This window comes from Micropterus salmoides, unplaced genomic scaffold, assembly GCF_014851395.1.
Source record: "Micropterus salmoides isolate LMB-PRFRI ecotype aquatic unplaced genomic scaffold, ASM1485139v1 Ms_hic_scaffold_4297, whole genome shotgun sequence".
Taxonomy (NCBI): domain Eukaryota; kingdom Metazoa; phylum Chordata; class Actinopteri; order Centrarchiformes; family Centrarchidae; genus Micropterus; species Micropterus salmoides.
Window position 1 is genome coordinate 6,964 of NW_024043703.1, and position 25,471 is coordinate 32,434.

General features: G+C 42.8%; 1 protein-coding gene across 1 annotated transcript in view; it reads left to right on the forward strand.

Annotated features, from left to right (window-relative positions):
• Nucleotides 1-6,872: 6,872 nt before the first annotated feature.
• Nucleotides 6,873-25,471, forward strand: part of LOC119887744 (cadherin-13-like) — a gene marked incomplete at its 3' end in the record, with an annotated part of 46,913 nt that continues 28,314 nt past the window's right edge. The window contains exons 1-3 of the mRNA XM_038698375.1: nt 6,873-6,876; nt 7,501-7,736; nt 18,572-18,685. Of these exons, the coding sequence (XP_038554303.1) occupies nt 6,873-6,876; nt 7,501-7,736; nt 18,572-18,685 (354 nt within the window). The remainder of the gene's footprint in view (nt 6,877-7,500; nt 7,737-18,571; nt 18,686-25,471) is intronic.

A 25,471-nucleotide genomic window follows, 5' to 3' on the forward strand; every position in this document is an offset into this window, starting at 1 on the left:
CCAGTGCCGCAAGTACAGTATTACTGTCCCAAGTTATAACATCCACTACCTCAAGCCAGAGCCATGGCCAAAGTGACATTCTAACCCGATCCCTTCCAGTGACATTAACCTCTGCATCAGAGTTTGCACCAGTCCCCAAGCAACCACTCCCCACAATAACAAGCATGTTACAGCCAACAGCATCTACGCCATACCAACCAGCCTATCAAATAATGCATCCTGTGACTACGGCTGCAAGTGTCCAGCATAGTAGCCCATCTACACATATGCCAGTCCAATACCAGCCCTGTTCTGCAACTCCAACCTATCCAGCATGCCAGCCCCTGGCTTCACCAGACTGCTCCCTGTGCTTCAACCCACCACTCTGTCAAGTAACGTTGCACATTACGGCCAGTTGTCATACACTCCTGCTGCAGTTCCACACCCTGCGTACCAGCCTCCACCAGCTATTACTGCACACACTGTGTACCAGCTTCCATCAGCCATTACGGCGCAGCCCATGATCCAGTCACAGAGCTATCAGCCAGGTCTGCCTATACAACCTGTTCTCCAGCCTCAGCCTCCGTCCGCAGTGCAGCCTGTCTACCAGCCAGTGCCCATAATGCCAGGTCATTCTAATCAGGTATACAATACTTCCTTGCCGCAGTACGCCATGCTGCAGTCTCCATACAGTTTCCAGATGCCGAAGCAGCCTGTTCCTGTACCTGAACTGCCCAAGCTGGTGCATGACAGTGAGAGAGAATTCACTGACCTCAAGATGGCGCTAGACCACCTGCTTGGCCCCCACACAGAGCTGTCAGAGCACTACAAGTACCGGGTACTCATGGAGCACTTAGATGAAGCCAAGCTAATTGCTCAGTCCTGCAGACATTATACCCAACCCTACTTGGCTGCAATGGAAGCATTACAGCGCCAGTATGGACAACCACATCAGCTCGCACAAAGTGAGATTGCTGCAATCTTAAATGCCCCTGAAGTTAGATCGGGAGACACAAAAGGCTTCCAGAGTTTCGCCCTCAGTGTTGACTTGCTAGTAGGAATGCTCACTTCACTAGAAGGGCCCAATGGGACAGAACTGATGTCAACTGGCCATGTCGACAGACTGCTTAGTAAGCTGCCCAAGCATATGAGAGACAGTTTTGTAGAGCACCTCCAAACACAAGGTCGTCTCAACACAAGTCGACTCAACCCCTACAACCTCAGAGACCTCGCCAATTGGCTCAAAGTTAAGGCAGAAGCTCAAAGACTATCTGCAAGAATGGCACAGCGCCATCGTTCTGAAGAGTCCCATGTCTCCAGGAGAGACAGACACGCTCCAGCTTCCAAGCCCCGAGTGCAGTCTGTGTCTGTTTATCATGGCTCCGACAAACCCAAAGCTGATAACAGTCATCCTGCAGAGACAGCCCGCTCTAATCCCAAATCACAAAGGTCCAAGAAGTTATGTCTCTTCTGTAAGAGCACAGAGCACTATCTGTCACAGTGCACTGATATCGTTCAGCGGTCACCAGATGAAGTCAGGAAATGGCTCGAACGTAATAAGCGCTGTCGTAATTGTGGTCGGACAAGCCACCAGCCCGAAGCATGCACCTTAAAGAAACCATGCAGCGACTGTCAAGAAATTCATCTGAGAGTTCTACACAACGTTGCTGAGTCAGACTCACGTGTCTACCTCATCACTCCACGTGACCAAGCCACCCTCAGCAACTCTAAGCAAGGAGGAAAGGTATACCTCAAGGTGGTGCCCATCATAATAAGTTACGGCCACAAGTCACTGAAGACCTACGCCATTCTGGATGATGGAGCCGAACGAACAATAATACTACCAGCGGCTGCCCAACGTCTAGGCCTCAAAGGTAAAGCAGAGACCCTCACTCTCCGCACCATCCGCCAAGACGTCGCCCATCTTGCTGGTGAGTCTGTGTCTTTCTATGTAGCCCCACTAGCACACCCGAAAGAGCGCCACCTTATTAGAGACGCCTATACAGCAGGCCAACTTGCTTTAGCAGAGCAATCCTACCCCATGGCTGCACTACAGGAACGTTACCGCCATCTACAGGGCCTCCCACTCCCAGAATTTAGTGGAGTGCAACCACTGCTACTAATCGGCGCAGATTGCACCCACCTGATCACAGCTGCAGAGCCAGTGAGAGTTGGGCCCAAGGGCAGCCCGACGGCTATCCACACAAGCCTTGGTTGGGCACTTCAAGGTCCAGACAGTATGGTTTCTACTGCTGCTTCCTGCTACTTTACCTCCCTCACACCAGCCCCAGATGACCTCTACCAACATGTCGAACGTCTCTGGCAGCTAGACACCCTCCCATTTCGAAACGAGAAGCTAGCAGTCCGATCCCGTCTTGACCAAGAAGCCATCAACATCCTTGAGACACGCACCGAAAGAGTCAAAGTGGTCGACACACTCCGCTATGCCACACCACTACTCCGTATCAAAGGGGCACCACCACTCAAGGCCACACCTGAAGCAGTCATCCCCCTTCTCCGTGGCACAGAGAGGCGACTACGAAGAGACCCAGTTCTAGCTAAACAATACGAGGCAGAGATCCAGAAGCTCATCAGTGGAGGCTGTGTTGTCAAGCTCGGTGAAGACGAGGTAAAGACATCCAATGAGTCATGGTTCATACCCCATCACCTCGTTCACCACAACGGCAAGCCCCGTCTCGTTGGGACTGCTCCTTCGTACATAATGGCCTCTCACTCAATGAACAGCTCCTCGCAGGTCCCACCCTCGGTCCATCTCTCATTGGTGTCCTCCTGCGATTTCGTCAGTATGCAGTGGCCATAAGTGGGGATATTCGAGCAATGTTCCACCAGGTTCGTCTCCTGCCAGATGACCAGCCCCTACTGAGATTCGTCTGGAGAAACCTACAACGAGAACAGCAACCGCAGGTCTACCAGTGGTGTGTCCTCCCATTCGGGACGACTAGTAGCCCCTGCTGCGCCACGTTTGCGCTGCAAAGACACACCAAGGACCACGTTGAAGGGCATGAGGACATCCTGCAGTCCATTGAACAGTGTTTTTACGTTGACAACTGCCTGCAGAGCCTCTCAACGCCCGAGTCAGCAAAGGCTCTCATCGATAAGCTAAGGCAGTTCCTCGCTTTGGGTGGTTTTGAGATTCGGCAGTGGGCAAGCAACGTCCCATCTGTCGTCGCCCATCTACCCCTACTGCCCGCTCCGAGAGTGCAGAGCAATGGCTGGCAGAAAAGGCCCTGACCCGCAAGAGCCAGCGCTGGGCCTGCGCTGGTATTGTCCAACTGACCAACTCGGCTTCCGAGCCAAGCCTCCGGAGAGTCAAACACTCACCATGCGCCACGTCTACAAGGTGCTCGCCCGGCAATACGACCCGCTTGGGATCATCATCCCTTACACAACAAGAGCTAAAGTTCTCGTTCAAAGGTTGTGGGCCAAGAAGAGGAGCTGGGATGACCCTAATCTTCCTCCAGAGATCATCAAGGCCTGGTCGAGCTGGGAGAGTGAGCTTCCTGAACTGGCTGGTGTGTCCATTCCCCGAACATACGCTCCATCGGAAGTGGCTACTGAAGCTACAGAGTACACTCTCCATGTCTTCTGTGACGCCTCGGAACAGGCGTATGGTTCGGTCGCTTATCTCACCACAACCACCGTCAACAAGGCAGTGCACGTCTCTTTCGTCATGGCCAGGTCAAGAGTAGCCCCAAAACGCCAACAGTCAATGCCACGTCTAGAGCTCTGCGCAGCGCTAACAGGGGCTCAGCTGTCCTCCCTCATCCATCGAGAGCTCACTCTAAACATCACAGAGACTTATCTTTGGACCGACTCCACTACAGTCCTGACCTGGCTGACATCTGAGTCCTGCAGGTTCAAGGTCTTCGTTGGGACCAGAGTCTCCGAGATCCAAGACCTGACTGCTTCTCACACCTGGCAGTACGTAGATACGGTAAACAATCCGGCTGACGACCTAACGAGGGGTAAGACCTTGGCCGAGCTAACCACTTCAAATCGATGGATCCAGGGTCCAGCGTTCCTCCGCTCTCCACCACAAGAATGGCCTTCGGTTCCAGACTCTGTCAACCCAGCAGATACCTCTGAGCTCAAGCAGACAATCTTCTGCGGCCTTATGCAAACACGCCCTCCAGACCCACTTCTAGACACCTCACAGTTCAACAACTGGGCAGACCTGGTTAGGGCTACGCACCAGTCGCTTCACGGGGCGGCCGCAGACCCATTATCAGGGCCTCCTAATCTCCGTCACGCGGAGGTCCACCTGCTGAAGACCAGCCAAGCAGAGAGCTTTCCTGAAGAAGTCAAGCGCCTAAAGGCTAGTAAGCCTGTGTTCCCCAGCAGTAAGCTGAGTTCACTTGCACCAGAGATAGACCCGGAGTCTGGTCTTATTCGAGTTGGAGGTCGACTTAGGAACATTGAATCCGGTCCTACTGACATCCACCCAGTTGTGCTTGATCCTAGGCACACTGTCACGGGACTCCTCATCAAAGACATGGACGCACGCCTGCTCCACCCGGGCCCAGACAGAGTCTTCGCCGAGCTCAGGCGGCAATACTGGATCCTACGTGGGAGACAAGCCGTGAAGAAATATCAGAGAACCTGCTTGGAGTGCACCAAATGGAGAGGAAAGCCTTCGGTCCCCACGATGGCAGATCTTCCTCCGGCCCGCCTGCGACTCCTAAAGCCCCCCTTCTACTCCACAGGAGTTGACTGTTTCGGTCCATACATCATTAAAGTTGGACGCCGGAACGAGAAGCGATGGGGAGTGATCTTCAAGTGCCTCACGACACGCTGTGTCCACCTAGACCTGCTGGCAGGCCTCGACACAGACACTTTCCTCTTGGCACTGAGAAGGTTCGTAGCACGAAGAGGAACCCCCGCCGAGATACTCTCAGACCAAGGGACTAATTTTCGAGGGGCCGAGAGGGAGCTTAAAGAGGCCTTTGCGGCTATGGGCCCAGATCTAAAGGAGAGACTCATCAAGAACCAGATTAAGTTTCAGTTCAACCCACCAGCAGCGCCTCACTTCGGCGGTGCTTGGGAGCGTGAAATACAATCCGTCAAGAAGGCTCTCCAAGTGGTTGTTGGCACACAATCACTCTATGAAGATGTCCTTCTCACCCTTCTGATCGAAGTTGAGGGCATCCTCAATGCAAAGCCCTTAGGCTATGTCTCGTCAGACATAGCTGATCCCGATCCAGTGACGCCTAACATGCTGCTGATGGGGCGGAGGGACGCCTCCTTACCACAAGTGTCATACGCTCCTGACACCCTCACGAGACGACGTTGGTGCCACTGTCAGATGATGGTGGACCACTTCTGGGCTCAGTTTCTTAGACATTACCTTCCTTCCCTACAAGTCCGTCAGAAGTGGCGGCGGCCCACTGATGACATCACTCAGAGCACGGTTGTCATGATTATCGATCCCCAGCTTCCGAGAGCGCAGTGGCCCATCGGGAAGATCGTCAAGGTGATTGAGAGTGCAGATGGCCGTGTCCGGTCGGCCGAGGTCCGAGTCGGGGAGAAGACCTACCTACGGCCAGTAGCGCGTCTGGTCCAGCTGCCGGCCATTTCAGATGACGACGGAACCAGTTCAGGGACTCCAGCAGCACCTTCGGGAATTTAGTAGTCTTTACATAATAGCTAGGCTATTCTGGGGGCGGCTGTTGTAAATTCCCTATTATTACTGTTTGTGGTGCAGGATTTGTTCAGTGCTGAATTTAGTGTTTTGCATCAGGCACCTCGTTAGGCAGCTAAGGGGGTCCTTATAATATTCAGCCGTTCACGGCATTCTTGTTTATTTTACGTCAATACCTGTCTGCGTTTGTGATGAAGATACCAGTACAGAAAGAGAGTCAATCAGTCCAATGTGAAGTCTCAGACAGAACAGATAATAGAGATAAATTCTAATGAATCAAACTGTAAACAGCAAACCAGGAACACAGAGCTGTATTTCATTTGGAGTTGTGCTTCATCAGTAAAGCAGAGTTAACAGTCCTACTGTGTCCGGCCTCGCTCTCTAATCGGAGTGTCTGTGTGGATGAGGTGTTCCAGCGAATCCCCCTAGAGCAACATACAGTCATAGCTCTCACCAACAATATTTATAAGGTAGTGAGGACTCAGTCGCTCAACATCAAGGCAGTTACAGTTTATTGGTTTCAACTTTTAATGAGCTGGTTCAGAAAGTGATCAGCCTTTCACTGGAGAGGGGAGCTGTGCTTTATCTTCAGAGAGGCACCACTGATCCGCAAGCCGCTCTGAGAAACTTGATAAATATGGGCTCAAATCTGAACCCCTTTCCTTCATCAGAAAGATGGGCTCCCAGCCCCCAATGTGAACACAACAGAGATGATGAGAGACGGCCAGATCTTTTCATATCGTCACGAGCTTCCACAGAATTTTCTCTGTTATGTTAAGCTGAAAGCATTGCATCCATAATTGGTGAATCGTGTTGGATATTATCTGGACAGCCCTGTCCTTGTCACACAGGAGTGGAGAAACATACTCTTTCTCATATAGATTTCTCTTGTTTTTGCTGAACTATTCATTTTTGTAGACTTGGTAACAGACAAGTCTGTCCAGAAACCCGTGACTGAATTAATAATGACAGAATCTGAAAAAAGAAAAATGAGAACTTACATAAGCCACCATATGTCTGAGGCAGACACTTTTCTGAGGCTTGAAACTTCCCTGCACTTTCAGACCCACACTGAGAGTTGTACAGTAGCATGTGATTCCTGTTGCACTTGCTTTACTAATCAACAACTTGTATACACATCCACACACAACGATTTCCTCTGAGACCCCTCACTCCACCCTCCACAACAGTAAGAAGCATCACAGAAGGCTGAAGTAAAAAAAGGAGTTGAAGGATGGGTGAACCCCCCACAAACACGCACACACACACACACACACACACACACACACAGGGATCTTGTTGCGACACTGAGGGGAGTGTGTGAGAGAGATAAAAAGAGGATGAACATGATCAGAAGGGATAAAGCCTCGTAGAGTCCTTGGCGGTATCTCCCTCAGTCAGGCAAGACAAGCTCACATGTACACGCGTCACATGCACGTAACTCAAAGGTAACACTTTTCTCCCCTTGTACCGTAAATGCTTTTTTCTCATCCAGTCCGGCAACTGGGAGCAGCTGCATTCTCTGTAGTAAATGCAACGGTCCTGCAAAAGCAAGTCAGACAACTGAATGAGTCTACAGTGTGTAGCATGTAATGCAATGGATCATAAACATTGCAGCAGGTTTGTGTGAATAGAGATCACTGACTTTTATTGCAGCCTAGCTGACAGGGCCTTTCAGAACATCCTACTCTTTCTTCAGGGTATCTGTTTATCTTCAGGGCATCTGTTTATATCTGAGAAATACTTGTTTTTGTGGATTTTTCACTGTGCAGTGTGTACCTCAGTGACTGGTTTTCGTGTGGCTGATTTTCCCTGACATTTTTTGTTGTTTGCATTTTGTTGGGAGTGAAGGTAAAATATAGATACATTCTGTGTGTTTCTTCCAGTCGAGTTCGATGACTGTGCGGGGAACGAGGACGTGAAGTTTGACGTGTCGGACGCCAGCTTCCACGTGGACCGGGATCTCAATCTGGTTCCTCTGCGAGATGTCCTGTCCAGCAGGCCAGTCCTGTTCATCCACGGGCTCAGTGCACATGCAGATGACGTGGCGCAGGTGGAAGTCACTGGATTGCCGGTTCATTCGCCTCACAATCTTAGGGTTAGTGGAAATTGCTGCATGTGTGTTTTAAAAAACAAAAAAAATTACAGTTACACTTCATTAAGGACGGAAAAGGTTACTGTAATGTAGTATAACTGGACATAATGTAGCAGTGATTAAAGGACAACACCCCTGGGTGAATATAAAGATTTACAAGCTGTTTTTGTTTGATATTTGGGGAATTATTTACCATTTACATTTATAAGATTTAGATGACGAGGTTGATACCACTCTCATGTCTGTACTGGAAATATGAAGCTACGGCCGGCAGCAGATTGCCTAAGCACAAAGACTAGGAACATGGGGGAAACAGGTGGGCTGGCTCTGTCCAAAGGTAACAGTCTGTCTACCAGCACATCTAAAACTCACTAATTAACACATTATATCTCATTTGTTTATCCCTACATAAATAAAGTGTGAACATGACACATTACAATATTGCTGGGGTTTATGTGCTGGATTATTTCTCGGCCCGGGACAGTATGTTACAAACCCAGTGTGTTTGATAAGAGGTTTATTCAGCTTGTGCTAAATTTCACCCACTGTTAATCACAGAGAGTTTGCTGCTTTACCTTTTTGTGCTAATTCTGTTATTATTTGGGCAAGATTGTTTAGCATTTTAGTAGTTAGCCTTACTCTTCCGTCTTTGGAACACAGAAAGGTCAGACACACCTCAAATAAAGATATAATTTCCAGAGTGAACATAGAAGTCACTGCTGGAGGATCCTCCATGATGAACATCTTAGCATTTAGTGTTTTAGCCAGACCCATGGTGGCGTGAGCCTTAATTTTAATTGTATTGTTGTGCATTGTTGTACTGTTCACAAACTGCAAGGCCTAGCCCAGGTGTGACAGCAACACCCAAACCCCTTGACACTCACCCAGTAAATGAACAGATTTGACATGTATCTTAAATCTACAGATTTTAAAAAAGTACTCAAAAAATTACTTTGTTACAGTAAGGAAAGGAAATATAATTCATCCAGCCTCTTATTGACCCATATTGGTTAAAAACTCCTAAGCCAGCCAAATCCTCCAGTAGCTTTTAAATATCCTGTACAGACATCAGGGAATCTAAATCTTATCATCTTAAAGAACAAAATTTGTACAGAGTTTAGCGGAGAAAGCAACTTGTAGAGGTAAAAAGAGGAACTGGGTGTCATTCACAAAACATTCATACATTAGTGATCGTAATTGCGAATTAAAAACATTGAAAAACAAATCCATCAAATGTTCAGAAGCATCTGTTGTCAGTCATATTCATGCATATGTTGATGAATTCTAATCACTCATAAATTTGAAGCAGGCTCATGCGACCTTAATTTTCATCAATTAACATAATTGCACCACCTCAGAGATGCCATATTAGGCAGTTGGGGAAAAACCCACATCCATAATCTTTAATGGCAAATGGATATTTAAACACAATGAAAAAAAACTTCAGTGATGCAGATATTAAGGTAATATTTTTTGTCATTTAAAGAAAAATTGCCATCAATTTTAAAACAAGAAGGGACATCAAAGCCTCGATTTAAGATGATGCAGGGGGAAAGCTCAGAGAAGGTGATTGATGTTGCATTCACCAAGAGAACCATATAAGAAGTTAAAAGAAAGGATTTCGATTTACTAAAGAGGAACATGTGAAAGTCGCTGGAGGAGGCCAGGAGAACAGCTGCTGCTGCGCTCTGCCAAACCTATGAGCATATCGTTGCCATCACCAGAGATGTGTCAGTTTCTAGTACTGTTGCCATCTGCAACAGAAACTGAGCCCAGCACTAAATCTGTATGCAGGCAGATGGACTTTCACATTTCACCATAGACAGTCTAGATTATTGATCCAGATTACTGAAACTTGCAAATGTTTAGCCCTTGAAAAGGTGCTAAACACTCTGCCATGCACCAGCAAAAGTGAACGATTCATAAAGGGGTCTACTGTGGGTTTCACATATGCTTCACATATGCTCTGAATCAGTCGAGAGCAATTTCTTCTTGAATATACAAATATGTTGGAGCCATTTAAACTTTGATGAGGACCCAAAAGTGCATACATTTCCCTCTTCTCATGTTTTTAACCATCAGCCATGCATGAGGTCACATGGAGGGGTAGAGGAAGGAAAATTCTTTTCTACAGGGCAACATAAACAGCTGTAATGTTTTTGCATCAGGGTTTTGTGCATGAAGAATTACACTGGCCAGTTCAAATTATATGGGGATTTGGCCAGAAAGCCTGTACTCCAACACTGAGCTTTGTTTCTCTGCAAATGTGTCTTTTTGTTTGTGTAATCTACAGAAATTTGTTTCTGTGGCCAGCAAATTGACTGCCTAAAAAACTACACCTGAATAAACACCATTTTCCCTCATACATATCCTCCATAAAGATCAATTCCCTCTGTGTTTAGGCCAAATACACTAAGTTGATAAGGAAAAGTTTCCAGGAACTGCAGGTACAGTTGGTGTTCCCTACATTCTCTCAGAGATCATCTGTCTTCCTGCTGTAGTGCTCAGAGTCCTGCTGCTATATTCCACCAGCCGCCAGCTTAATGAATGTTTCCATCCTTTTTGCCATGATGTGGCTCTTATTTGTTTGTGCCTCTGACTATCATTTATTTGGTTAGCTAGTCCATGGGTGTTACCTTGGCAAGTCATTGAGATATAAGTGAATTAGTCTTTTGGCATGCTATGTGTGTGAAGTTTCTAGTGACTAATGTGACCGTATGGTCATCTGTATGGGTGAGTATGTGTGTGTGCTTGCTTTCCATGAGTTTGTGGATCACTTTCACATGGCATTTCATTTTGTAGTGCATTTATTTGTTTGTTTGTTGTTATTTGTTTGTTTATTTTATCATATTTATTTTTTGTAGGAGTTACATTTTTTGGCAAAAGGCATTGCTTTGGGTTGGGCCACCATAAACACCACACCCCTGTGTTTTTTAAACCCAGCAATACTCTCAGACAAAGACAAAGTCCATTCAAAAGACCACACACCCAAAACAAGAAAAGCAATATAGTGTATGCTGTCCAATGCACTGAGGAATGCACCTGTGAGACATGTCGGGGAAACAAACAAAAGACTACACAAATGCATGGCTCAACACAAAAGGGCCAACCCATCAGGTCAGGACTCAGCAGAAGGACAAAGGACACTCTTTTGAGGGAAATACATTTAATATTTTGGATAGGGAAAACAGAAAGAGAAAGACGAGTAAAGGAAGCCAATTACATCAGAGTAGCGAGACCATCTCTCAACAGGGAAGGGGCCCTCGGACACCACTTATCCCCCACTCACATTTGGCCTCTTGGGACAATGCAATCAACGGTCTTTCACACTTGGCCTCAGGTGACTCTAACAACCATAACGACTGTCGTCACAACAGCCGGGAGCATATACAAACCAAGTGCTATCCATCACCTTGATAATGACCCCACAGAGGTCAAATGCCTGGGACTCTCTGCCAGTCGGTTAGAACTGAAGAAGCCTCTTGGATGAGAAGCGAAATGTCTTCAACCAAGTCTAGTTGCCTTTGATTTAACTCTCAATGGAGTCCACCACTTTAGTTCACACCAAAATATCTCGACAACTATTAACTAGATTTTAATGAAATTTTGTACAGATATTCATGGTCCCCATGAGAGGAATCCAAATGACTTTTCCTCTTACACCACTGTGAAGTTGACAGTTGTGGTTTTAAGTGAAGAATCTTAACTATTTGGAGGATTACCATAAAATGTGCTACACATTTTCATGTCCTCATAGGGATGAACTGCAATAACTAAGGTGATCCACTTTGTATCTAGTGAAATCAAGAGATTAACAGTTAATACTTCGGTTTATTACCAAATGATATATACCATATGATTAACTACGATTGTGGTCATGGTAGAGATTAGATCTGCTTAACATCATCATGTTAGCATTGTCATTGTGCCAAACAATGTCCATGGGTGTTAGTGTATATTGCGGTAGATAGACCAGACACTTTAACATGAACACCAATTCATTTGAAGTTTTACATGAACAAGTTCATCCCTCCCCTGGCTTTCAAAGATCGTATGATAGCTAGGGTGGACAAAGGACAAAAGATGTCGGCAGCCAGTAAAGAAATTAAGTTTCTATAGGTATATATATTAAGAAATTGCTTTATTTTTCAGTGACAGATAACATGGAAAATGTAAGCCAAGATTGTGTAACATTGTCACTGTTTCTGCACCAAAGTCCATTATAAACCTGCATTTTTGTCTGTAGATCCTCAGAAATATTACACAATGAACCTTTAAAGCAACTTTAAAATGGCACAACTTAAGGCTTCCAAGTGGTGTTGATCCATCCTTGAGCTTCATTATTATTATAAATCCTTCACTTCACTTCCTCGGATGGTGGGAGCAGATGAAGACTTTTATGTTGGTTCTTGCAGCCATGGCAATGACCCCTTAGATCCATGCAATGTGAGCATGTTAGCATACTGACATTAGCATTTTGCTCAATGCACTACTGTGCCTAAGTACAGACTAAAAGTGCCGCTAGCTTGGCTGTAGATGCTTGCACTCTAAACATGTTTCTCTGGGACAGCAAAAAACATTGATAGTTGTAAAGGACAGCACATTATTGCCACAGTTTTCACCATTTTGTTTGAACTTTTTGTCTTTCTTTAAATTCCTGCTGTAAGATATGTAAGGTCTGTTTATCCCCACGTAGATTCAGGAAGACATCCTCAAGCTAATGGAAGAAAATGTGAGAGGGAGAGTCCTCTTGTGAGGCACAGTGGTTAAAAGCTCTCATTATTTCACTATTAATTAATCTGCTGAAGCTCCTCAAGCTCTGGGACTCATATCATCAGAAAATCTTTTGTCCCTTTCTATGTCCATATCTCAGAAACTCCCCCACCCCATGCCTCTGCACGGTCTCAAGTGACCCATCAAACAAACAGTTCAGAGCAGCAGCAGCTTCTAAAGAATATGTAACTAACTCATGGCATATTTGAAAGCTTGTTTCAATAAGCCAGAGGTTTGACTTGTGGAATGACTCTTCTGACAACACTGACTGCACTGGGTTGCTGAGTTTTAAATCTCCACTATGAGATACAGTAGTACTCTTGGTAGTCAAGATGCTTCCACGCCTCTACCCTGTTTTTCAATTGATGCACCATAGAGTAGGTTGGATTTTGAAATTGTGATTTAGTAATAAAATCCCTTTATGCTCCTGTTGAAATTAGATGTTATATTCGCCCAAACCTCCCTTTGTTTCCTCTCTAACACAGAGCGGAAACATTCCATGGTAAATTTATTGACATAACTAATGGTATTGTGGCAGAAAATATTGGCTGGTGATAATTGATAAGTGCTGTGAGCGAAAGGTGGAGAGAATCAGTTTTTAATTCCTCTGCGCAAGCTGTTAGTTTGCTGTTACACAGGCCCGGAGGGAGAGAGGCAGCTGATGAATGATTCCTATTATGGGCAAAACTCAGAATTCAAAGAGTAATTTATTCCCCCTTTTTTCGCAACCGATCAATATGTGAATTAATGGAAGAATGCATTTCAATTTAACAAATGCATGCTCCAAGATATGGACTTTTGGGGGGGTATTATTCAGTGTTGATTTGGTTGTGTTGTGCAGAACAATAGTTATGCAGAACATTTTCTTACCTTCGGGGGGCATAAACAGGCCATTCAAATGTAACAAGTGATAAGAGGCAAAATAATCTGAGTCCAAAAGCCTATTTATTTTGCTTTTGTTATGTTTCATCCATTTTAGCACGCTGAATGAAGTGTAATATTGCATCCTGAGCGAAATCCTCATCCTGCAATGGCAAAAAGATTTTCTCTAACCAAGCATTCAATGTTCAGTATGGCTTTCTGGGGATGACTAAGATGTGACATCTTGCAACCACAGCACAACATCTCACATTATACAACACAACAGAAATAATCTTTGTCTCTCTGTCTCTATCCCACTCACACTATCTCTCCTTTGCTTGTTCTGTAGCTGTCATTTTTTAATTCTGTTTACTGGCTTTGTCTATTGTCTGTGTTTCTTTACGTTGGTTCTCCCAACCCTCTATCTTTTGCTGAAATGGTTTAATATATCTGCGGACTTATACGTTTTCTGCATTTATGCGTGGAAGTGAGTACTGCAGAAGGGAACAAAAGGCTTAATGCTGTGTTAATTTACAAGAGCAGCAAAACAAACCATAATCAGGACTATAACATGAAGCATATGAAAAGGTATTTGGCAATGAAGATGAAAGTGAAGCCAGTTTCAATACATTTATATTAAAGATACAAGCACCTGAACTGCATTTTGATAAGACCTTGTGCCTAATGGCGTTTAGATTATCATGATTGAGAAGCATAACCAAGAAGCCCATCATCTTTTAACTGGTTTTTCAGATATCATTTTGACACTATTTTCAGGCACATCTAATCAATTAGTACTCCTCACCACCATCTTATCTTGGAATATAGTCCAGCTCCACTTCCATCAAGATATCAGTAATTCACCGTTCGTAAGAATGAATGAAAACTATGTTCATTTTCAGCCTTGAACAGCGTCCTGCTTTTGGTGATCTGGCTCCGATTTGACTTAAAGGAGTCTTAAAGGTCAGGGATATAAGTCACATTGTTAAAACTTTGGAATTAATCCTAAAAGTATGTGACAACTGAAGTAGAGAAACTAAAATTAGATTATGAAAAGGATGCTCAGGTCTCTTAGATTTAGTTAAAAGCCTCCCTTCTGGTTGCTGTATCAGCTGCAGATGAGAGAAAAGTCTGACTGTGACGGAAGTCAAGAGAAACATGGATCATCACATGCATGACTTTTTCAGGTCAGCAGAGGATAACAAAGACATTATTTTAGAAATTGGTTTCAAGAGGAAGAAATGGGAAATTTCTTGATAATATAACAGCTAATATTATTATTCCTGTCGGGTGTACAATTAGTTTGAACGTGACATGATTTGCACTCCATTGCACGCAGTACACGTGAACCATGTAATATGAAGACACTTCATAGGACTAAACATTTATTATGCATAATGTTTGGCAATTAGGTTAAACTTCATCTAATACGGGAAGTTTTGAATGGCTTCAATTTATGAGCTTGTTCTGAAACAGTTATGTCTTTATTATTGTCAGGGCACCACTATCTGCAGGTGAGATTATAAACACACCTGTAATCACTTTGGCACAGTATTAATTAATTCAGCTAAGTGTGTATTTTAAATAAACATCAGTCATCAGTGTCGTGCTGTATTCCACTGGAGTAAGATGAAATACCAAGTTGATTATACATAAATGTCAAAAATTGTGCTGTCAACACCCACGTTGAGGAACATGTTGTCAGGCGAGTGTGTAAATTCATTGTTTTGTACGTATACTGTTGACACTAACATAAGTGAGCTTAACTGTTTATTAGGAGAAATGACTGACTGCTTGACCTGGCTGCATATCCGAGAGTTTCTTCCACATTGACATACATAGCTGTACATCGCTGTCACCACCAGCCGATGCCGGCCTTGATATTATCCGTTTCTCGGCAGGTCTCCAACACATTGTCAGAAATGAGTAATGACACTTCTCAATATAGCATTGAGAGTGAAAATGGCAGAATGGACAAGGACGTGACTTTAGTGCCACAGTAACTCTGCACTCAGATGACAATGACAAAGGCTCAATCTTTCTCTCCCTCACACACACAGGCACACACACATAGCGCAGTATATATGGATGTTGATGTAAACATATGGGCATGTATCTGCTTTTCTTTTTGTTACCTCTGATTAATCAAATATATTCAAATCGTCTTTAAAAGCCTTTTTTTTTCTTGTGACACTTTCAGCTTAGTACACTAAAATTCCCTAATGATCATTTGAGAGACAGAGACAGAAGCAAATGTATTAAGGCTGGGTCACGGTTGATGGTGTGGCAGTAATTCATGAACAGGACACATTAAGGATTCATGCCTTCCTTCTCTTACGGTGTCAACAAGCTGTAAGAACGCTATTCATCACACATGCAGACTGTAAGAGAGAAGACAGAAAGTGTGAAGGAAAGGTAATGCTAAGTGAGAGAAAAGAACGGAGGCAAGCCACAAGGTGGCAGGTAAAAGGGACGAATGTGGGGCTGCAAGTTATCTTTTCCAGAATACCCTGCGGTGAGCCATCCTCGACGAGCAGGACAAACATGTGTATCCAGCTGCACACGTTTGTCAGTGCGTCTGCGTCATCGTCCTAATCCATCTGCAGAACATTGATAGGTTTTAAAGCACCATCACTCCCTTTCCATATCCACTGCATCTTAGCTCAGTGAAGACATGGATTTGACAGCATGATCTATCTCAGCCCTAACCCCTGTCACTACATCCAGCCACTAAAATTACCTCATGGTGCCTGTAATAACACAGCTGAGACCTGGGCATGATGGTATTGATGCGCTCATTCCTGGACCTCAGATTCAGGCCGGATTTTTACAGGCAGAGCTTAAAAGTCTATCAACGTGCTTGTGAACCGATCACATACATATACACACACGACTGACTGCGCTCTTTAGACACAAAATAGGTCATGTAATCGCTCTCATTTTTGCGCAGTGTTCTGTTTAACCGCTTCAGGTCCAGTTTTAGATTTATGTCTTTGATGTTTGGATGGTCATCCCCCAGGGGGTTCGATAAGAGTGGCCATTTTAGAGACTTCTTGGTGTGTCATTGTTGTTCTTGTTCGGTTGTGTTTATGACTACCGTTTCATTGTGTTCTTGCTGACCTTTGTAGCTGGGAGGGGTGGAGTGGCGAGGTGGCTAGTGGTGTGAGTGTTTGGCATTGCCCTCTCTGTCTCAGTGTCGGCACTGTGCTGTAAACAAATGGCTCCGTTTTTCCCTCTTACCTGCTCTCTTTCCGTCATTCTGACAGGGGCGAGAGCGGTGCCAGAGTTCCTGTCAGCCAAGAACAGCATTGTCAACAGTAAACATGCAAACAGCCCCCTGCACACGTGCACACACACACACACACACACACACACACACACAGAGTGCACATTGTCAATAAAGTGTTGTGAAGGAGGCAACAAAAGATGAAGGACAAAAGAGACTATTTGCATTGCAAATGAAACCATAAAAAACTTCAGGTTAGTATTTTCCCTTTCGTATTGAAACGGTGTTGTCATTTTAACTAGAGCTCAATGACTGGGCTTGTTGCTGTGTGTTTCATTTTGCTCAGCATTTAAGCAGGGACTGCCTTTGTGTGGACAAGATCAGATTAGTGTTAAGAAGGTTCACTGTTAAAGTACAACTGAAATCACATCCCTTTTTAGCTGTCAACAATAATGTCAGCGTCTGGAGGGGCGTGTTGGTGTCTGTGTTTGATTGAGAGCAGCTGGCAGGCTGAGCCCTGGCAGGGAAAAGAGAGACAAAGTAAACAAACTCTGACTGACAACTGTAGCTTACAAGCCATGGGCAGACAGTGTGTTGTTAGCAGTGGTAATGAACAGTCAGGACATACTAGCAAACAGAGTGAAATTACGTTTACAGGTATGTTTTTAAGCTCAGCCTAACTTAAAATAAGTAACTAGCCTGCAAACCGAAGTTAGAAATGCCCTTTCCCTGGTTATTAGTCTGGTTGCTAGTTTAAACCATTTCCATTTAGTTAAATAACGTGCCTTTAGTAGGAAAGATAATGTGGGTTGTTGTTCAAAGTCTGTCGCTACTGTCTGGCTGTTGGTCAGTGTGACCGTCTGCCTTTGAAATAACGCTGATGTTACTGCTTCATGCAAAGATTTGATTGGCTGTATGATAAGTTCTCCTGACAAAGTTGCAAGTAGAAAGGGCTGCTGATTCTGGAAGAGTTTTTTCCCGATTCTGTTTCACCATCTCAGTTTGTTCTTTAAACGATATCCTTTATGTTACATTAATATTACATACATACAGACACAGAGGACTCTCCAGGGTGATATAACGGGCCTATATGTTTATGGTATCACCACCAACTTTCTGACAAATCATGTTATGTCCAGCATTTTAGCACAGGTTGGCATGGTGAAGAGGTCAGTCAGAAGTGCGAATCAGGTGTGGTAGTGATTTTCAAAATAAAGCTATAAACATCAATAATGCATAATAATGGTTCTGTGATTATAAATTTGCATCAAATCACAGACAAGTATTAAATGTGTCCCTAAAGTCATTGCCAACCAGATGCTTTTGAAACAACAAATACTGGATGCAAAGTGTAAATCCATTTTATTGACATTTAATTTTAATTGAAATAAATTATATCAAATAGTTATGGTCTGTTTGTCTGTTTAATATAATAATATTATTAATTATAATACGTTCGTCTGATAAAGCATATGCATGTTTTGTGGACATTTGTATGGGTATGGAAGAGTGTGTATATGTGTGTGTGTGTGTGTGTGTGTGTGTGTGTGTGTGTGTGTGTGTGTGTATTTGTTGTCTCTCCTCGGCTTGTGTCCAGGTGTGCACATAGTCAGCAGACTTTTCTCCCCTGTAGGTCATCACCTCCATGTTAGCAGCCAGGATCCCAGCTTCCTGTTCATAGTGTCAGTGACAGACATTATTTTCATCAACATCCAAGCAGAGGGGCCCTGACTGTATCAGTGATTTCAAAGGGAAGAAGGGAGAAATCTCTCCTCTCCTCTCCTCTCTCCTCTCCTCTCCTCTCCTCTCTGCTGTGTGTGTTTATGCGTCAGAGTTGGGGTTTAGTGTTACTGTTAACAACATGCCAGTAAGTAAGTCATTTTGGGCATGCTAGGGTAGGTGTAAAAATTATATGTGACATAAAATATAATTGTTATTTTAAAGTTCAACAGAATGGTTTCTCTTCTTTGTGTTTCAGGATATCCTAGGTCTTGGCCAGACACTGCCATACAGATCTAAGAGATCCCTGCTGGTCCCTCCTATAATTATAACTGAGAACCAGAGAGCTCCTTTCCCCAGGATCATTGGCAGGGTAAGAAACACATGGTCCTATCATAAACTCAGGTGGACTTAATTTTTACAACAGCACCCAAGTCTTACACTGGCACTATTTCATGAAAAGAAAAAAAGGACTTGTTTTGCATTTCAAATACTCACAATGACCAAAATATTCAATATGTGCATTATTTAATGCAAATAAATGTTCACCACTGTCTTATTTAGCCCAGAAACAGAGGTGTGTGGCATGCTCCCTAATCTGCTTCACATCTCCACAGACAATTTATAGGGAAATACAAAGATGGTGTTTGTAGATATATACATTAATATAAGAATGTGAAAAGTGATAATAGTGGTTCTGTGATTATAAATTTACAATCGAAAAATTAAATGGGTCCCTAAAGTCATTGCCAACTAGATGTTTTAAAAGGGTCTATGCCTTCATGCTAATAATTTTTCATTACATTGATATAGTGTCTAAAAGCACATTTGCATTGACAGAAATATAATTCAGTTCAAATATAGGAAGCACTTATTTCTTATTGTATCCATCAAATGCATTCTGGCAAGCTTGTTAATTTTACTGACATTAGTTTTGGCTGACTGGGATTTTAGTTAATGAGTCGAACTTGGAAAGGTCGAACAATAAACATATTAGCTTAAACCTAAGCTTACCTGAGAGTTTATATTATGTTAGACTAATATACAAAATGTCTATCACAGGCTGAGGTTAAGTTTCATTCAAACTCCATTAACCTGTAGCTATTTATAACCAAAATCATGCCACTCAGCAGCCATCTTGGCAACGCCTCCGAGCAGATATTTCGGACTAACAAGACCAGGCTCCTATCTGAATGAATGGGGAGAGAGCCAGAACTGCATTTTTACTGGTCACCGGCACATAAAAACTACATGAATAGAATCAGCAGTAAAATCTAATAAAAATCGCTGAAAAGGTTTGACGACTTTGCCCCAAAATAAGGTTTAAAAAGCGTTTTTCCCGACCAGTTATACTTCTACTACACATGCGTCACTACCACCATGCATGCCCAGTAGAAGTAAAACAGACCCTTAACCACCATCTTTGCCGTTATGGGCTTTCCCCATAGAGTTATATTGGGGATGTGACTGAGTGGCGTGTCTCCTCTATTAAACGTCTCTGTTATAACTTACAGGACTCAGTCAAAAGTTTACAGCTTGCAGCTTGCTTTCTCTCAGCGCTGTCCATGGTTCTGAAACAAGACACGATGGCCAAGGACTAATCCATGCAGAAGATACTTTACTTGTGCACTAGTACATGCCATTCACAGGGCTGATTACCAGGCTCATAGATGCACAGCAATAACTTGCTGTTGATGGTGAAGGAGGAGGAGGTTGTAGGATGATGATGATGATGAGTATAGAGATTTTTATCAGTGAACAATTGTCTTTTTCTTTCAGAAACATATTCTCTTGTGAATCTCACACCTTCAAAATATTGGAAATTCTAGCTGAATATTATTTTGAGATATTAGTGTGGATGTTATTAGGAGCAATGGTCTACCAACTGTTTTGCTTGCTAAAAAGAGATGCCCTTGGTTTATTTAAGGATTTCTTAAGTTAAAAAAGGACAGTGCTCATTTATGCTCATAAAATCACTTGATCGTAGAGCGAAGACCTGGTAAGGTCATATTGGAGTATTTTGTTTGTTGCCTGGGCATTTAAGCATTAATTTACTGAGATAAATAAAACATAGTGTTTCCAATATTGGCCACTTAATACAACCACAAGAGGTGGGCTTTTTATCTGTCACAGTTAGACAGAAATTTGACATTGTTGCCGCTGTTTGTCTTGACTTGTTTTCGACTCCTTCAGTATGCTCTTTGTATTCAGGATGCAACAATGTAGACCTCAGTGTCACCAGCACCGCAACTGATTTGCTTTGTATCATTCAATAATTTGTAATGTATTTTCCTCTTAGATATTGTGTCTTTATTATGTTTTTTGATAGTGAGCTAGCGGGAAGAAAGGAGACACAATTGCAGCTATTTATTATACAGTAGATGGAGGATTCGATTAATACTTCACAATCAGCCTATTAAGTGATCCAATTTCAGATTCTGCTGCAATTTTTTCCATGTGAGTGGAGTTATAAAAGTGGGAACTGGCAAATCTTAAAACTTAGTGAAGCAGTGTGTTTTCTCTTGTTTTTCGTTGCGGTGATGAGTTCTTAAGCTGTCGCCTGTTATAAAACTAAGAGCCCTGTGATATAAAACACCTAATGACAGAAGTATAGATGGTGTAGCTTGCCTGTAAATATTACCATAGTCAAGTGAATGCAAGTCTAGTTCAGTCATATAGTAAGTAGGAGTACTGTAGGATGATACCTGTTCAATCTGGGAGTCACACAAAGCATATGTACTGGAAACAGCAGACACAGAACATGGATTCATTTTCATTTAAAATCAGTTTAGGATCAATTAGAGCTTGTTGTTAGACCTAAAAAGCAGAAGATTCGATTTTGCCAAATATTGAGAGAAAACTACCACATACAAGATTGTATGGGCACTTCCTCTGATTCCGTGACATTCTGGATAGGCAAAATTGGCCTAAAGTTTATGAATGATAAGTGATGAATAATGTTGCCATAAGATGATAATAATGATAATGATGTAAATATGAGAATAGTTGTTATTTTTTGTCAAAACATTCTCATACCAGAGTAGCGACAGGCATTCTGGTTCTCCGCAGTCATGGTAACAATAATAAACACATGGTTAATGTTATGAAATGGCTAAAAGTTTTGTTAGGTTTAGGTACCAACACAGCTTGGTTTTGTTCAGGAAAAAATCATGGTTTGGCTTAAAATAAGTAATTTAAGTTATGTATGATGTAACGTAACATACAAATGGCCACTAGAGGTCAACACCTAACAATAAATGAGTCGTTACATGCCCCTTTATGGTTGATCGTTTGTAAGTTAGATGTTAATTATGCACTGGATAGCCCCTTTAGCCAACCAGCAACTTCACTATCAGAAAGTCTGAGGTAAAATTCTGAGGTTATAAGCTCACAAATGCTCACATTTCTAGCTAGCTAGCTGGCATGCGCGTATTTTACTTCAGACTTTCTGCTTATGAAGTTACAGCAACCTCACTATTTAAAAGTCGGAGAAATAAATTATAGGAAAGCTAATAACATAAGGCAAGGCAAGTTTATTTCTACAACATCGATCTATACACCCCTTGCTTTTAACTAGCTACTTGTAGTTTATTTTATCTGTAATTTGGACATATTAAAGTGATTTCACACTATAGGGGGGGCATCTTACCCCATGTGGGAAATGCCTTTTCCCTAAAAAACACATTTGATTAAATACAAATAAATTTGTCAACTGTAAATTTATTTTATTTTAAAATATGTTACCCATCTCCAAGATACAAAAAACCCCTATAAAGTATTATTTTATGTGTCAGCAAATAGACATTGAGCTTAGGGGGGGCGTGTTACGTCATCCACACCGCCACTGCTGGACTCCAGATTCAACACCCGAGTGCCCTCATAGTGATCTCGGGTGACTTCAACCATGTCACCATGACCACCACACTTATTAACTACTGCCATACTAGAGAGGAGAGGACCCTGGACCTGCTGTATGCTAATGTTAAGGATGCATACAGCTCTTCCCTCCTCCCCCCACTGGGCAGGTCAGACCACAACCTGGTTCACATCAATCCCTGCTATGTGCCTCTGGTGAAAAGGCAGCCTGCGACCACAAGGACAGTGGGGAGATGGTCAGAGGAGGCCTATGAGACACTTCAGGGATGTTTTGAGGTGACAGACTGGGATGCACTCTGTGAGCCACATGGAGAGACATAGCTTACTGAGTGTATCTCAGATTACATCAACTTCTGTGTGCACTGCAATGTCCCAGCAAAGACTGTCCATTGTTACCCAAACAACAAACCGTGGGTAACAAAGGACATCAAGGACATCCTGAATGCTAAGAGGAGGGCTTTCAGAGATGGTGATTGGGAGAAGGTGAGGGCCATTCAGGGGGACCTGAAGGTGAAGATCAGGGATGCAAAGGAGAAGTACAGGAGGAAGCTAGACCGTAAACTCCAGCAGAACAACATGAGGAAGGTCTGGAGCGGCATGAGAAACATCACTGGCTTCAGACCGACTGGCAGCAGAGGAGCTGAAGGTAGCTAGGACAGGGCCAACGAACTTAATCTGTTCTTTAACAGATCTGACTCAATGGCTCCCGCCCATCCTCCCACTCTAACACCTCAAACACCTCCAACCCCACCACTCCCCCCTCCTTTCCCCACCCTCCTGTGTGACCCCCCCCTGTTGTCAACTTCATAACTCCTCCCTTTAAGTGTCTGACACTTAGTCAGTTATTAAACTAGACCTCATTATCTATTTTCTGTCCAATATTACCTGTTTAATAATTAATGTGCAATATTCTCTGCTGCTATTTATTCACTAGTCCTTTTTGGTTCACCATAATAATTCTTAATAATGTAAATATTGTACATACCCACACACCTTTATATTTCTCTTCATATTTTATATTTATACTTTTATATTTATATACTCCTTATCTATCTACCTTTGACAAGTGTGCAATTGTGACAAAAGAATTTCCCCTCGGGCATCAATAAAGTATTTCTGATTCTGATTAAAAATGCTGCAGAACACACAGTAAAATTGCCATGATTGAACTACCTCACATTACATAAAGCCTTGAGATAAAAAGACTAAAATATCCACAGTCGTCACTGAGACAGAGAACTGTCTAACTGCTGCTCAGGGTCAGCTGGTTGGCTTTAAGTCATGGGAGTACACATAATAAAAAAAATGGTTTATTACCTCTCCACACAAAACGTAACCTAAGAGAGCAACAATCACCAACCACAAATGGATACAAATAAAACAATATATAAATTAACTAATAAAGGCACAATTTTTGAAATGATCATCATACCTAGCAAATCACTGAAGACACATTCTCCAACACAAAATGTGAATTTGAGAGGGAAAGGATTGGTTGGTTTTATAATATGTATAGGCTACTATTTGCAACCAATGGCAGACATTAAATAAAATGAGCTATAATAGAATGACAAGACAACATTTTTTTGAATCAAATGAAAATGCTTATTTTAGCAAAATAAAATTACACAGCAATGAAACACTGATAACTGCAATTATTTATTTCCCTCAAAATCCCCACAGGACAGCGAAATGTAGACATTCAGAGCTTTACAAATGTTAGGCATCAGATTTATTTTTCCACTTGCCTGTTTGAACACACAGTTACTGTACTCTTTACCTCTGTTCTTTCTTTCTGGTACATTTACAAAACAGTAGCTGACCAACAGTATTAGCATTTCACTGATAGATTCCGTTGGATTAACACATTCAGACGCATACCGTTCAGCTGCACTATCGCTGGCTTCGCTGTCTTCTGTCTGATCTTTCACTAGTAAACAGGGCTGTGGCATCGTCCTCTTCTTTCTTAGCATCTGTGACCCTGGTACTAGTAGCCTACTACTACTACAGAATGAGCCAGTTATTTTTTTTTTTACATGTGCTTGCATTTCAGTTAAGACCTTTGACTCTTTTGTCTCTGAACTTTTCTGCCCAACTCTTAACGTTTTCAAACTCTGCTTTTCCATTTTCTGTTGTAGCTTGTTTTCCAGCTGTCAGTGTCACTGCGCTGTGTGTGAGTGAGATGGAAGGGGCGGAGCTAAGGGCTGCGTAGAAATTCATATGGAATAGACCAACAAGCCTGGGGAGGCCGGCCCATGTCGCTTAACCTTCTGCTAATGTTTTAGTAAAAAAGTATAGGCTAAGGAAGGCGGCCCACCGGCCTGGAGGTTGGCTGGCCCACTGGGAATTGTCCCTGTACTCCAGATGGCCAGACCACCACTGTCTCAGAGCAATCATTATTGAGGAATGTGGCCCTGGTCAGAAATGCGAAATCAGACCCAGTGCCCTTAATATCATGACAAGCATGTGCATAGATTTTGTTATTCTCAAAACATCCAAGTACAACTTCAGGGAGGGCGTTGCAAATGCCTAAAAGCAAAAGCAGGTATTGCATCAGATGATTGGCATTCATGAAGTCTTGGTGTTCATTTCTTCTCAACAAAAAATACAGTAGGTAAAGGTTTAAGAATGTTTATTTTCATCCATAGATAGACAAGGATGAATGTTATATTACCATTAAATTGAAATGCAAACATTTCCTGATGCTTGAAAAGCTATTCTCTGTGACTCTTGTGATTCATATAGCAAAGTAGATTTGTGAGTTTCTGCAAATGACGTTGGCATGCTTGTAATTACTCCCCCACCTTCTCAGTTAAATAATATCCTGTTATTATATGCCCTAACAAACATTTTGACTAAAACAAAGCACCTTTGTCCTCTTTCTATCTCCTTTTATGACACTGTATACTTTTTAACGAAAAGCCTGATAAATAGAAAACCTTTTGTTAGAATACCTGGTTATTAATATGTGGTATGTTTCATGCAACAAACAGTTTGACAAAATAAGAGCTTGTTCTCACTTTCAATCTTTAAGAGACCAGATATTTAAGACAGTTTGGAAAAAACCTGCGTTACAGGATGAAAACAAAACTTCCCAATGGAGACTGGCCTATTACTCTCAGTTTACCTTATTAAAGTCTGACAAATTTAATTATTACATTTATTCATTTAGCTGACACTTTTATCCAAATTGCTATACATGTCAGAGGTCACATGCCTCTGGAGCAACTAGGGGTTAAGTGTCTTGCTCAGGGACACAATGGTGGGAATTGAACCCAGGTCT